The following is a 12,528-nucleotide window of genomic DNA, read 5'->3' on the forward strand; positions in this document are numbered from 1 at the left end:
GAACTTAGGGAGGATCTTCCAGTATCTAATGTAGGGTTCCTATTCAGAGTAGTGCCACCTCAAAGGCTCTGACAAAGAATATCAGGAATAATACACGAAGGACACTAAGTTATCGTAAAATCCAAACAGAGAGTAAAAGCATCTTATTGGTGTCCAAAAATAGATTCAGAAATGGAGAAATGTGTGAGAAAATGTGAACATTGTGCCAGTGCTGATAAATATTGAGTAGGGTTCAGACCTCCAATGGACTTCAGTGAGATTTCTACTAACCAGTGGGAGGTTTCTGCCATTGATATTCTTGGTCCAGCTTTAGACAGCAATGGGGTGTCCAAGAATATAATTGTACTTTTTAACACTTATAGCTGAAAAGTTGACAAACTTCCTTTCAAGAAATGGTGTTAAGGGAAAAAAAAGCACTAGTGTACCATCCCACTGGGAACGGTGTTGTATAGATTTGACAGGGTGGTTACGGGCAGTATCCAGGCCTCCGTTAATGCTGGCAAGAATTAGGAAAATGAGCTTTGTAAGCTGGTGTGGGCGTAGAGAATAACACCCACAATAACAGGGTATAGTCCTTTTAAAACCTTATGTGGATGTCTCAAGAATATCAGAGTAAATAGTCATCTGAAATAGTTATAGCAATCTAGAGGATGCACGCTAAACGTATAAACTGTATTATGATAAAAGACATGGAGTTAAGGAAGTTACTGTAAAGGAAGGTGACTCGGTATATGTTTAGTTGAACAAAAAGGCAAAGTAAGGGGAAAGTCATTTTTCTGAGCCATTCCTAGTGAGTAACGTGTATTCTTGTTCAGCTAAATTAAGCAATGACAAAGTTTGGCATTTCAGTAAACTATGAAGAGGCAATAAAATCATGCCCTGGAAAAATGATAAAGAAAGGTTGGGGTCAGGGAGGCTTACGTTCATGTTGTGGAAAGAGGAGAATGAGGAATGCCCTGGAATTTGAGTTCCACCAATGAATGAAGATGCTCCTTTCAGTGATTTGGGAAATCTGGAACAATCATCTTCTCACCTGGAAGAAAAAAACTTGTGACAGTAGTGGTCCAGTGGAGTGTGCCAAAGCATCGAAGAAAGATACTGATGTTACCATGAAATGCACTGTGACCTTATCGGGGAGAGTTGTTGCACTCAGTAAAGCTAAAAGATTTTGTATTGGAGTAGTGTTTTACTTATATGTATGGAACATTGATTCTGTCAATTTATGATACATTTAGTCTGTCAATTTATTACAAGACTATGCAAGTCAAGTTCTGAATGTTATAATTACATATTTTTTTCTGTTCCGTTGTAGCTTTTGATAATTGTGAAGGGGGAGGTGTGTGGTGTTGGCATGTATGGTTAACATGTATTGTAACAGTTATAGCAATAATTATGTTCCAGAACCTAAAACCTGCTGAGTGACTGTTGGCAGAGCATTGAGCAAGGACGATGGTCATACTTGCTCTCCCAATAAACAGCATTTTAATCTCACCTACCCTGAGTTGCTTTTACTACTGGCTCCAGTGTGGGCATTATTCGCCCGTGTGAGGAAAGGTGGTGCTTTTGGACAGCTTCTCACCATGACAACAGTAGTTTCCAGCTTGTTTGATATTCGCTGTATTTCAAACGCTGTAGCACATCGACTCAAGAAGTAATATTTATTTTCAAAGCACAATTCAAACTACAAAATTTAGAAACATGGACAATCACTGGAATTTTGCCTGGGAAAAGTGAAAATAGTTGAATGGGGTTTGGTAGTGACACTAACATCATGTATGTAAGCATAGAGAAAAGGCAAATGAAGGCAAAACATAAGAGTGGTGTTAGCACAGCTACTCTTCATGACACAACAAACCTTGCTCCATTTGTTCTGCTTAAGAGGTCCAAGGCAGGTTCAGAAGCAGTTGAAAGGATAATAAGAGTCGTGTGGAAGCTGCGTATTATACGATGTGGAAGAAACAAAAAATTGGATAAAAATTCCAGAAACAATTGCAGCAAAACATGAAATAGTACTGGTACTAAGCATAAGGGGTAACAGAGCACTGAAAGTTGGAAGAGTTTGCAAAAATCGAAAGGCGAGGTTGTGTGTATTTGGTTTCTGAACGTGTGCTTCCCGCTCATATTTTAGGCATACACATTTTAGAGCATAAATTAAGTTTGGAGTGGAGTTCTTGCAGTGTATAATCGTGTTGTCTCTGCAGCTGCTATCAAAAAGCTTTCTATTTATTTAAACATAAGTACATCTAAAATATACGGGCAGAAATAAACGCCAGTGAGAGGCGAGAGAGCGAAACTAGCAACTGACGTACAGCACACTCGGGTTTAGAGTTGATGTGAATTCCTCCAATTTCCTGAGTGCAATATTTTGTCGATCAGATTCCGATGTGAGGATCTGGCTCTATTTCTCATGTGAAATATTTTGATTGATCACTTGGTGTAGGATTGGCGTGTCCTGGCCTAGGCCATAATTCCCTAGTTTTCATTAAAAGTTGGATCTGATCAGTCTAATCTGTAGAATTTTAACACTCCTTTTTGTCTGCTGCACTTGACGTTTTTGAATATATAAATTCTCCTTTGGAAAACTATGAAGGTTGTGTTTCTCGTGACTGCTCTGGGGATGAAGTAAACCGACAACTGTTTGTTTTTTCTATTAAGTCACCTAAGAACGTCTATTTTAAATGTATAATTCTGTCTCGGGGCTTTAGAAAGCACTACAACACACAATTCAGCAAATTAATGGAGTCCTGGAGCTCTGCTTTTCTTTTGTGGGTCATTGTAGCTGCAAAACTACTGTTGGGGCCTAGAGGGAGCTCCATCCCCACACCAGGTGTATCAGGACGCATTATTTAATTGTACGGTTTGTTAAATTCCTGCCTTGGCCCCGGTGTTGCTTGAGTGGTTTTATATCTGTTAGAGAACAGACGTCTCTGGCATTCTTTGTTTGCTTTAAGCTATTTCTTGATTTCACAGGAGAAATGTACCTGTCAATATGTTATAGGGTCTGGTTAGAGAGACAGTGTGTGTGTGACTGGAGCAGGCTGAGCCTTCCTCCGTGCTTTGTGTTTGGATTCTTCCTGTGGAATTCACAGTTCGGCCGCCTATACGCGGCAAGCCGTTTGAGCCCAAATTTGCTAGATTGGAATGCCATTGAGCCAAATTTGCTAGATCGGAAAGCCCTTTGAGCACTCATTTGTTAGCTCTGTAAGTCAGAATATACAATCCTCCCACTATAAATTGGTGTTTGTTGCGGATCCGTGAGAATGCAACGTGGCCCGTGACATGTAAGTGGATGACCAGAATGCACATATCCCCATGACCTATTTCCACATGTCTCAGTCGTGCCCAGACACCTGCAGACTCAGTGAATCAGGCACGCTGACAGCGTAGGACGACCTATTGGCCTTTCTGCCCTGGAATGGGAAAGTGATGTCTCTTCACAACCAGGCATTTGCTATCAGGCCTCAGAAAATCTTAATAATGTCGGTAGACCTGCAGGTATAGCAATAAGAATCATCTACTCGACCGAAGGACAATGTACTGAACTGGTCACACCTGCCATCCTATAATGTATAAACCAAAATGTTACTAGCAAAGGCCAGCAAATGTAAATTTGTCTCTCTGCCCCTTTGTTGCAGTGGACAGAGGAGAATATATTCCTTCCACGGTTGATTAGCACAATAAACTACGAGGAAAACTGGGTCAAATCCCAGCTTCCCTAATGTACCAAATTGAGTGATCCTGACTTTATTTCACTATGCCTCATTTTAATTGGCCATCAGATTAGAGACCACCTGCGGTTCAGCATGTATTCCATATAAAAACCTTACTTTCATATCTTTTTAATATACAGTAACGTTTTTTTAAACATCTTTTTTATTTATTTTCAGCTCAAAACGACAAAACACAGCGCAGTTGTGATAGACAATAACATTGCTCCACATGCAACAACTCTATTGGTCATATGTACAGTACACGGGTCAGGGCATTTAAGGTGGGGAAAAGTTCATGTTTAAAAAACTTACCTTGAACAGGTGTCTATACGGTGATATACATCCGCTATTCTGAGGTGTAACACATGCCTCCAACAAATAACCTGCTTTTAATATGAAATCATTTTGGTGATGTTTTTACAGGATGTTTGCCTTATCATTTGCATGCCGAATCTTTTGATGACACGGCTTCTGGTTTGACCCTGAGAGCCAAACCCCTGACACAACTCTCACTATGGACTTCCTGGCATGCCCATCACTGATAGTACCCTTTTGTCGAGCCACTGTGGGTCTCTGTGCACACACAACATACAGTGGTTGTATCCTTATAACACACAGTACCTGGGTTGTGGCACAAATACGACACACGGGGACCGCAGAGGAGGAGATGCGTGGAAAAATAGTGTGTTGCGATGGAATTTCCGGCGCGGCACAGACGATGCGTTGTTTCTTTCCACGCTGAAAGGTGATGCATCATTTTTCAGGAGTGCCGTCTTGGTTCCTCACTGCGATGTGGGAACATTTTGACTCCCAGGGACGATGCATTGAAAATTCTTGATGCGCTGGTAGAAGGAGCAGGCGCTATGTCGATCCGGTAGGTGCTGTGGCAAATTTTCCGCTGCAGGGCAGGCGCTACGTCGAATTTTCAGTCGGGAAGCCAATGCTGCGTCGTTCCGGTTGGTGGATGGCGATTTTCCAGCCACGATGCAGTCGTTGCGTTGATTTTCAGACACACAAGGATTTTCTGAAGAGGTAAAGTCTTTGTGGGCCCTAAGACTTCAGAAATAGGAGGCAAGCTCAATCCAAGCCCTTGGAGAGCACTTTAAGAGGAAGGCAGAGTCTTTCTAGCAGAGTCAGGAGCAGCATGGCAACAAGCAGTAAAGCAGTCCTTCAGCAAAGCAGTTCAGATGAGTCCTTTGGGCAGCCAGGCAGTTTCTCTGACAGAGTCCAGGTGTAAGTCCAGAAGTGTCTGATTTGGTGGGGTCAAAGACCCAGTTTATATACCCCAAAATGCCTTTGAAGTGGGGCAGACGTCAAAGAGTGTCTTTGAAGTGCACAAGTTCCCCTTTCAACCCAGTCCTGTCTGCCAGGATCCCTGTGGAGAGTTATCAGTCCTTTGTGTGAGGGCAGGCCACTGGCCTTTGAAATGTAAAAGAGACCTTCTCCACCCTTCCTGTCCAAGGTGACTCAGTCAGTATGCAGATGAATGCAGATGTGACTGAGTGTTGAATGTTTATGGCTGTCTGGATCGAATGAACAAGGGGAGCTGTGAACCAGCACAGACCAGACGTGGATTGGAGACAGGCTGTAAGGCACAGATGGCAGTAAGGGCAGAGAAATGCCTACTAAAAGTAGCACTTCTAAAATAGCAATATTAAATCCAACTTCACCAGTAAGCAGGACTCTCTGTTACAATTCTGGCAATACTAAACATGACAGAGCTACTCCTTCCAGATCAGAATCTACCACTCAAAAGTATATGAGGGTAGTCCTAATGCTAGTCTGAGAGGAGCAGGCGTCACATCAGTGGAAAACAACTTTAGGAGTTTTTCAATACCATGACATGTAAAACACATAGTACATGTCCTGCCTTTTATCTATATAGCACCCTGCCTATGGGTTACCTAGGGCCTACCTGAGGGGTGACTTGTATGTAGAAAAAGGGTTTTTTAAGGCTTGGCAAGTAGTTTTAAATGCCAAGTCAAAGTGGCAGTGACACACAGGCCTTGCAATGGCAGGCCTGAGGCATGGTTAAAGGGCTACTTATGTGGGTGGCACAATCAGTGCTGCAGGTCCACTAGTAGCATTTAATTTACAGGCCCCAGACACGTGTAGTGCTCTTTACTAGGGACTTGCAGGTAAATTAAATCTGTCAATTGGGTAGGAACCAATGTTACCATGTTTAGGGGAGCGAGCATATGCACTGGATAGCAGTGGTAAAGTGCGCAGGCTCCAAAAACAAGGTCAGAAAAATGGAGGGAGGCCGGCAAAAAGTTGGGGGATGACCACCCTAAGCCTGTCAGTTATAACACACATGTACTGCATAAATGCCTTACACATTATCTTTGATTTAAGCCTGACTGCTTTGTGTCACAAGGGATTGAGGACAGGTTTATTTTATTTGATTTGTGTAACATCTAGCAGGTGATAGCCTTATCCTTTTAGGTGGATACTTATCCACTGCATATAATAATCCACTTTTCTTCAACTACTCCAAAAAATTAAGCTAAAGCAGTAGGGTGGCAAAGCTTTCAGAGTAGCTGCTGCCCATCATGAAGAATTATCCCATAGAAGTTTGGTGAAACCCAAACATTCTGAACTTCAGGAAAAAACGTAATAAATGGCTGTTCAAAGGCCCAGTAACTCACCTGCCCCTAACCAGATAACCTGGAATCTTACAGGGGCTCATTTACCTGCCCCATAAAAGCCCATGATGGAGTTGTGGCTCCACAGGAAACCAGGAAAAAAAGCTGTGCCAAAGACCATATCCCTTAATAGTTCAGGTAAAGTTGACAACTGCATTCAAGACCTCCGATAGCTGTCATGTGAGAAGGCCTGTTAAACACTGCAGTGCATTTGCACACACTAACACAGCATTTTTGCATTGCTTTAGAAAGTATTGTGTGTGAATGTAAAACTAAAAATAAACATAATAAATATAAAATCTCAACTTGTTAACCTTGTGTGCTCTAGCAGTCTGGATGTAGATATGACTAATAATACATAGGAAAATGCTAAACATGCTGTTTTGCACTTTTGAGCATGATAAAGCACTAAAGTAATAAACCCGACAGAGCAATGCCCAAAACATTAAATTCAATCCATATCAAGCCAATTGAAAACATTAGTCACACCACATCTCATGCACAGAGCATAACACTAGAATATGTGGCCCAACTGACCTACACACCTACCACAGACACCCAGGTCAATAATAACAGTAGAACAATAGATAGTCCATCTAAATCCTAGCCTCAAAAACCATTTATTGAATGTAATACAGAACTGGAAAAATGAACTATAATAAAGGGAAAGAGATGGCCCGAGCTGTACAGTATAGTTTTCAAAGCCAGCACTCACAGAGCCAAATGACCACGTCAGTTAGACTATCTGACCACCTCCAACAGCACTACAGCTCATAAGTCATATAGTTCATTGGGATGGTGCCTAACAACACAACAAAGATAAATCAGTATGGCAGTAGAACACGTTTCACACTACAAGTAATCAAAGTACATCCAAGTCCTAAGACTCGGTCACCCATACACCAACACATACCCCAAAAATGTCATTGAAGGTCAAGCCCAGTAAGACAGCGCAGTGGTTGGGCCACTAAAACAAGAGTAACATCACTAAAGACTGCTAAGAGTTCATTAATGTAGTGAGAATTATCTGGTAGAAATGGTATATAAACTCTGCACCTCCCCTAACTTCGGGGTTAGTCTAAGAATTCCAGCGAGATTAAGTTAGTATATGTGGAAGAGAATTCCTTACATAACAGAATTTATCTGAAGCAAACCTACAGCACAAAAACAGTCTTATTCAAACATTTGAATTGCAAAATATATGCGGTTGTGCTTTCAGGTACGCACATCCCAAATACACGAACAATATGCTGGGGGAAAAATGTGACCCATAAGCTTGCACAATACCCACTATATGCCTCCTGGTATTTACACCAAACCACCAAGGGTGTGGTTTGCCCAACTGGAAAAGTCCTGTTGGGACTAAACCAATTTTTTAAGATTACCAAGGCACACTGAAAGAGTCCACAGAGTCTATATTGTATATTACATGTACACAAAGTTCAGTTGGTTAGAATTTATTCTTCCCAAGACATGATGATTCCAATAACAACAGCTGACACGTGTTGCGTCATCAAGACTTTCTCAAGGCTGCAAAAATTGATACATGAAAGAAAGTTTACTTGTATAGACAGGGAATCATGTATCTTTTAGAATTCCAAACACCAAGCATTTATTGTAAAAATTGTGACCTTAACTCCCAATATTTAAGTGAGTAGCCCCAGAATTTAAAAAAAAAACAAATGTAAATATTATTTCCCTTTTGGTGTCCATAGTACTAAATGGTGAAATTGTGTATGGTTAAAGGATAAAGAACACATGCAAGATGTGACTATTGTGTCCAGAATTACCAAATCAATAAAAACCTGCATAGCACAGAAAGGTAAAAAAAATAATGAAGAATCAAAAAAATACCACAGTCCCAAGTAGTAACTGTGTGAGCGCCATAGTGGTATGCCAAGTGTAATATGGCCAGAAGGACTACATTCAGTGGAAACGTGTCCATATGTAAAGCATAATTGTGCTGACTAAAGTATTAATAAGGGAGAAGAAATCAAATAAGTAAGCCAAAAATGAATAACAATCCATTTCATCAAGAATTACTCTCAGACGAGATGCTACTTTACTTGAACATTTATACATGTTGATGGATCTAATTGAGACTGTTTGAACAATAATGTGTTTACACATAACGGAGCATGTTACTGTCAGATAGAGATATAATTGATATGTACACTTTTTTCATTAATCCATAATCTTTGGAGTGATTTATAGGGTAACAAGATTGTTCCTGTGTATAATGCTTTATGCTCCCTATCATGAACCCATTAGATGAGGGCACTATCCGCCTTACTTTGGCTGTTTTCTTGGTCAATATGTGCACACATGCGTGCAGGTTAGTGTGGAAGAGTTCAATTATGGTTCTACAGATCAAACACAAAAATGCCCAGGCACTGCAATTTCGGTCCTCATGCTATCCCAGAACCATGCACAGAGACCCTTTCGAACAGCTTTGTGAAGTACATGGCCACAAATATGGCCGAAAAATAAAGAACAGATCATAATATTATAACCTGATATGTAATCTTATGCATTTTTTCTATAGTAAGCAACTGAGAATCATTTGGCCTCTTAGTGCTTTTCCTTGGAGATGTCTGGATTTGTGGGTTTAACCATGGAGGGTAATCCATAAGGGTGTCTGTGGAGAGACCATGCCCACCTTATGCTTCACTCCACTGCGTGCTCTCCCTATGTGGCCCTTCCCGATAGTAAGGTGATTGAATAAAACTGGCTTTTTAACCACAAGACTAAGGGTCCAGACTGTGGTCGGGTCATTATCTGATCATGATGGGTCGCTACTTATCTGAGATGTACCATAATAGTTGCCTGAATAAATGAGCCCTCTCGCTTTCTGTAGTGAATAACGGTTTAATAATGTCATTTTCACCTTTTCTTTAGCATGTTTCGTCAGGGGATGCATGACTTGAAAGTCTGGCCAAATACTGAAGCAGATGGATCAGAGTCGACAAAAACACCAGGCCGGACCAGCAGCACGTTTTCAGAAGATCAAATGAGTCGACTTGCAAAGGTAAAGGGACACTCTTTCAAGTCTCAAATATTACTTTTAGTGTAATGGGTTCTTCTAATGTTGGTTGTGTAGCCACCAGATTATTGTACATGAGATCGGACATACAGTGTCTGAATTACTCCTTTCTCTTTCTGAATTACTCTCTCTTTCTTGTCTGATTATCTTTATTATGTGCCATAAAGGCCCACACCGACTTTGAGAGTACTAGCCATCTGGCTAGAGTTCTACACTAGTTCTAGGACTTCTGCTACTGGCCTGGCCTCCTGTTGCTTACGGTATGCTTATATAACAGGCTTACCTGCACTCTGTGAGGTTGTGCCTCCATTTGCCTTCACCACAAGCCTCTGAGTAAACCAGTCTTCAATCGACAGCTCTCAACTGTGGGTTGTCCTAGGTGAGAGACTGTTGAAACTGTCCCATGATTCCAGGAATAAGTTGCACATTGACTATCACAGTTGGTTCGAGGTCTGACCTATGTGAGCGTGGAGCATGAGTGTGCCCTGTGCTCTCCCACTCCGCCTCCACCTTCCATCCGCACAGGACAATACCTGCATGGACCAATCGATTCATGTTCTTGCCACGGCTTTCTGCTGTAGGATGGTTCCAGGCTGTCAAAGCTGGGGAGACAGTCAAGGAGGATTGAAATTTGTAGGTCTGGGATATTTGTGTTCTGTTCAGCAAGCTAGGAAAAATAACCCAATCTGGTGTGTTGGGCCCAGTGTTAAGGGCTTCTGTGTCTTAGTGCTCTGTCCAGTGTAGAGGCATTATTAATATTATTATTATTATTGTTACTATTATTATTATTATTACAGAGTGGGGCATACAGAATTATTGTAGTTATGTGGGGTTTCTCATGTGATATATTGTGGCTCATAAATGCTTCATCTCTGGCACTGTATCGAGTACGAGAGGCCTCAGCGGCAGGATTGACTTTATTAATGGAGCTCTCATCTGGGGTATTGTCATGGAGCTTTTCGGGGCATGAGAGGCCATGTGATAACTAGGCAGTCTTTATGACTAATATTGCTATTGCCCCTGGAATCAAGAAGCCAGATATTACTCCAAGCTTCGAAGAGTGAAAGTGTTTCAAGAGTGATGTGCGGGTAGAACACTTAGTAAGATTCAGATAGCACTTGTGTCCTGGGAACATTAATTCTTTCAAGAAAGAAATAAGACTTTATTCATGTTACGTAAAAGTGTTCACTGACCTATTAAAAGTCAGTTGCATTTATACTGACCCTGCATAAAGTTCCAAGGAGCCTCTGTTTTCAGGGATACACTCTTATAGAGAGGCTAAAGTTTAGCCAAGGCACAGTGTCTGTTTTGCATTAGCATAGGGCTGACAGTTCAGTTTTACTCAATCTTTTAAGAAGTGCATGCACATGAAACATTTGACTCTGGAAGGGAGGCAGTGCTACTCTGGCATTACTACTGTGCGCTGCCTTTGAGAGTCGCAGGCTGTCCCTGATCCAGTTGAGGCAATGAAGAAGCAGTGCAAGCTGACATTTCCATAGATCAGATCCTGGTGCTGTTGAGGTGATGGTGAAGGGGATAATGGGCCCTTCCAAGGTTGGCAGTACAAACAGGAATGTATGATAGTTAAAAGTTCATAAGCACAGGTCTCTGCGACATTATGAGCTGCCAGGGAAGAGAGGCCTTGAGCATTCTAGCAGTCAGCCCTGATGGTTTCTACACTCTTTCCACAGACTGTGTCACTTGGATTTGCCATCTTGGTCAGACTGGATAGTAGCCTCCGACCTCTGGTCTTGGCCGTCTCTGCCAAAGATAGCTACTTAACCCCTTCGCTGCCAGGCCTTTTCCCCCTCCTGTGCCAGGCCTTTTTTTGCCTATTTGGGGCAGTTCGCGCTTAGGCCCTCATAACTTTTTGTCCACATAAGCTAACCAAGCCAAATTTGCGTCCTTTTTTTCCAACATCTTAGGGATTCTAGAGGTACCCAGACTTTGTGGGTTCCCTTGAAGGAGGCCAAGAAATTGGCCAAAATACAGTGAAAATTTCGTTTTTTTCAAAAAAATTGGAAAAAGTGGCTGCAGAAGAAGGCTTGTGGATTTCCCCCTGAAAATGGCATCAACAAAGGGTTTGCAGTGCTAAACTCAGCAGCTTCCTAGCTTTCAGGAACAGGCAGACTTGAATCAGAAAACCCAATTTTTCAACACAATTTTGGCATTTTACTGGGGCATACCCCATTTTTGCAATTTTTTGTGCTTTCAGCCTCCTTCCAGTCAGTGACAGGAATGGGCATGAAACCAATGCTGGATCCCAGACACCTAACCATTTCTGAAAAGTAGACAAAATTCTGAATTCAGCAAGGGGTCATTTGTGTAGATCCTACAAGGGTTTCCTACAGAAAATAACAGCTGAAAAAGAAAAATATTGAAATTTAGGTGAAAAAAACATCAATTTTTCTCTACGTTTTACTCTGTAACTTTTCCCTGCAATGTCAGATTATGGAAAGCAATATACTGTTACGTCTGCTGGACTCCTCTGGTTGCGGGGATATATAGGGCTTGTAGGTTCATCAAGAACCCGAGGAACCCAGAGCCAATAAATGAGCTGCACCCTGCAGTGCGTTTTCATTCTATACCGGGTATACAGCAATTCATTTGCTGAAATATAAAGAGTAAAAAATTGCTATCAAGAAAACCTTTGCATTTCCAAAAAGGGCACAAGATAAGGTGCTGAGGAGCAGTGGTTATTTGCACATCTCTGAATTCCGGGGTGACCATACTAGCATGTGAATTATAGGGAATTTCTCAAATAGATGTCTTTTTTACACACTCTCCTATATTTGGAAGGAAAAAATGTAGAGAAAGACAAGGGGCAATAGCACTTGTTTTGCTAATCTATGTTCCCCCAAGTCTCCCGATAAAAATGATACCTCACTTGTGTGGGTAGGCCTAGCGCCCGCGACAGGAAACGCCCCAAAACGCAACGTGGACACATCCCATTTATTTGAAAGAAAACAGAGGTGTTTTTTGCGAAGTGTCTACCTGTAGATTTTGGCCTCTAGCTCAGCCGGCACCTAGGGAAACCTACCAAACCTGTGCATTTCTGAAAACTAGAGACCTAGGGGAATCCAAGGAGGGGTGACTTGCGGGGCTCGGACCAGGTTCTGTTACCCAGAAT

General features: G+C 41.8%; 1 protein-coding gene across 1 annotated transcript in view; it reads left to right on the forward strand.

The window, feature by feature from the left end:
* PIK3C3 (phosphatidylinositol 3-kinase catalytic subunit type 3) overlaps positions 1–12,528 on the forward strand; it is a 699,052-nt gene that overhangs the window by 55,696 nt on the left and 630,828 nt on the right. The window contains exon 4 of the mRNA XM_069218786.1: positions 9,254–9,383. Within this exon, the coding sequence (XP_069074887.1) occupies positions 9,254–9,383 (130 nt within the window). The remainder of the gene's footprint in view (positions 1–9,253; positions 9,384–12,528) is intronic.

Source organism: Pleurodeles waltl, chromosome 1_1 (genome assembly GCF_031143425.1).
Source record: "Pleurodeles waltl isolate 20211129_DDA chromosome 1_1, aPleWal1.hap1.20221129, whole genome shotgun sequence".
Lineage (NCBI taxonomy): Eukaryota > Metazoa > Chordata > Amphibia > Caudata > Salamandridae > Pleurodeles > Pleurodeles waltl.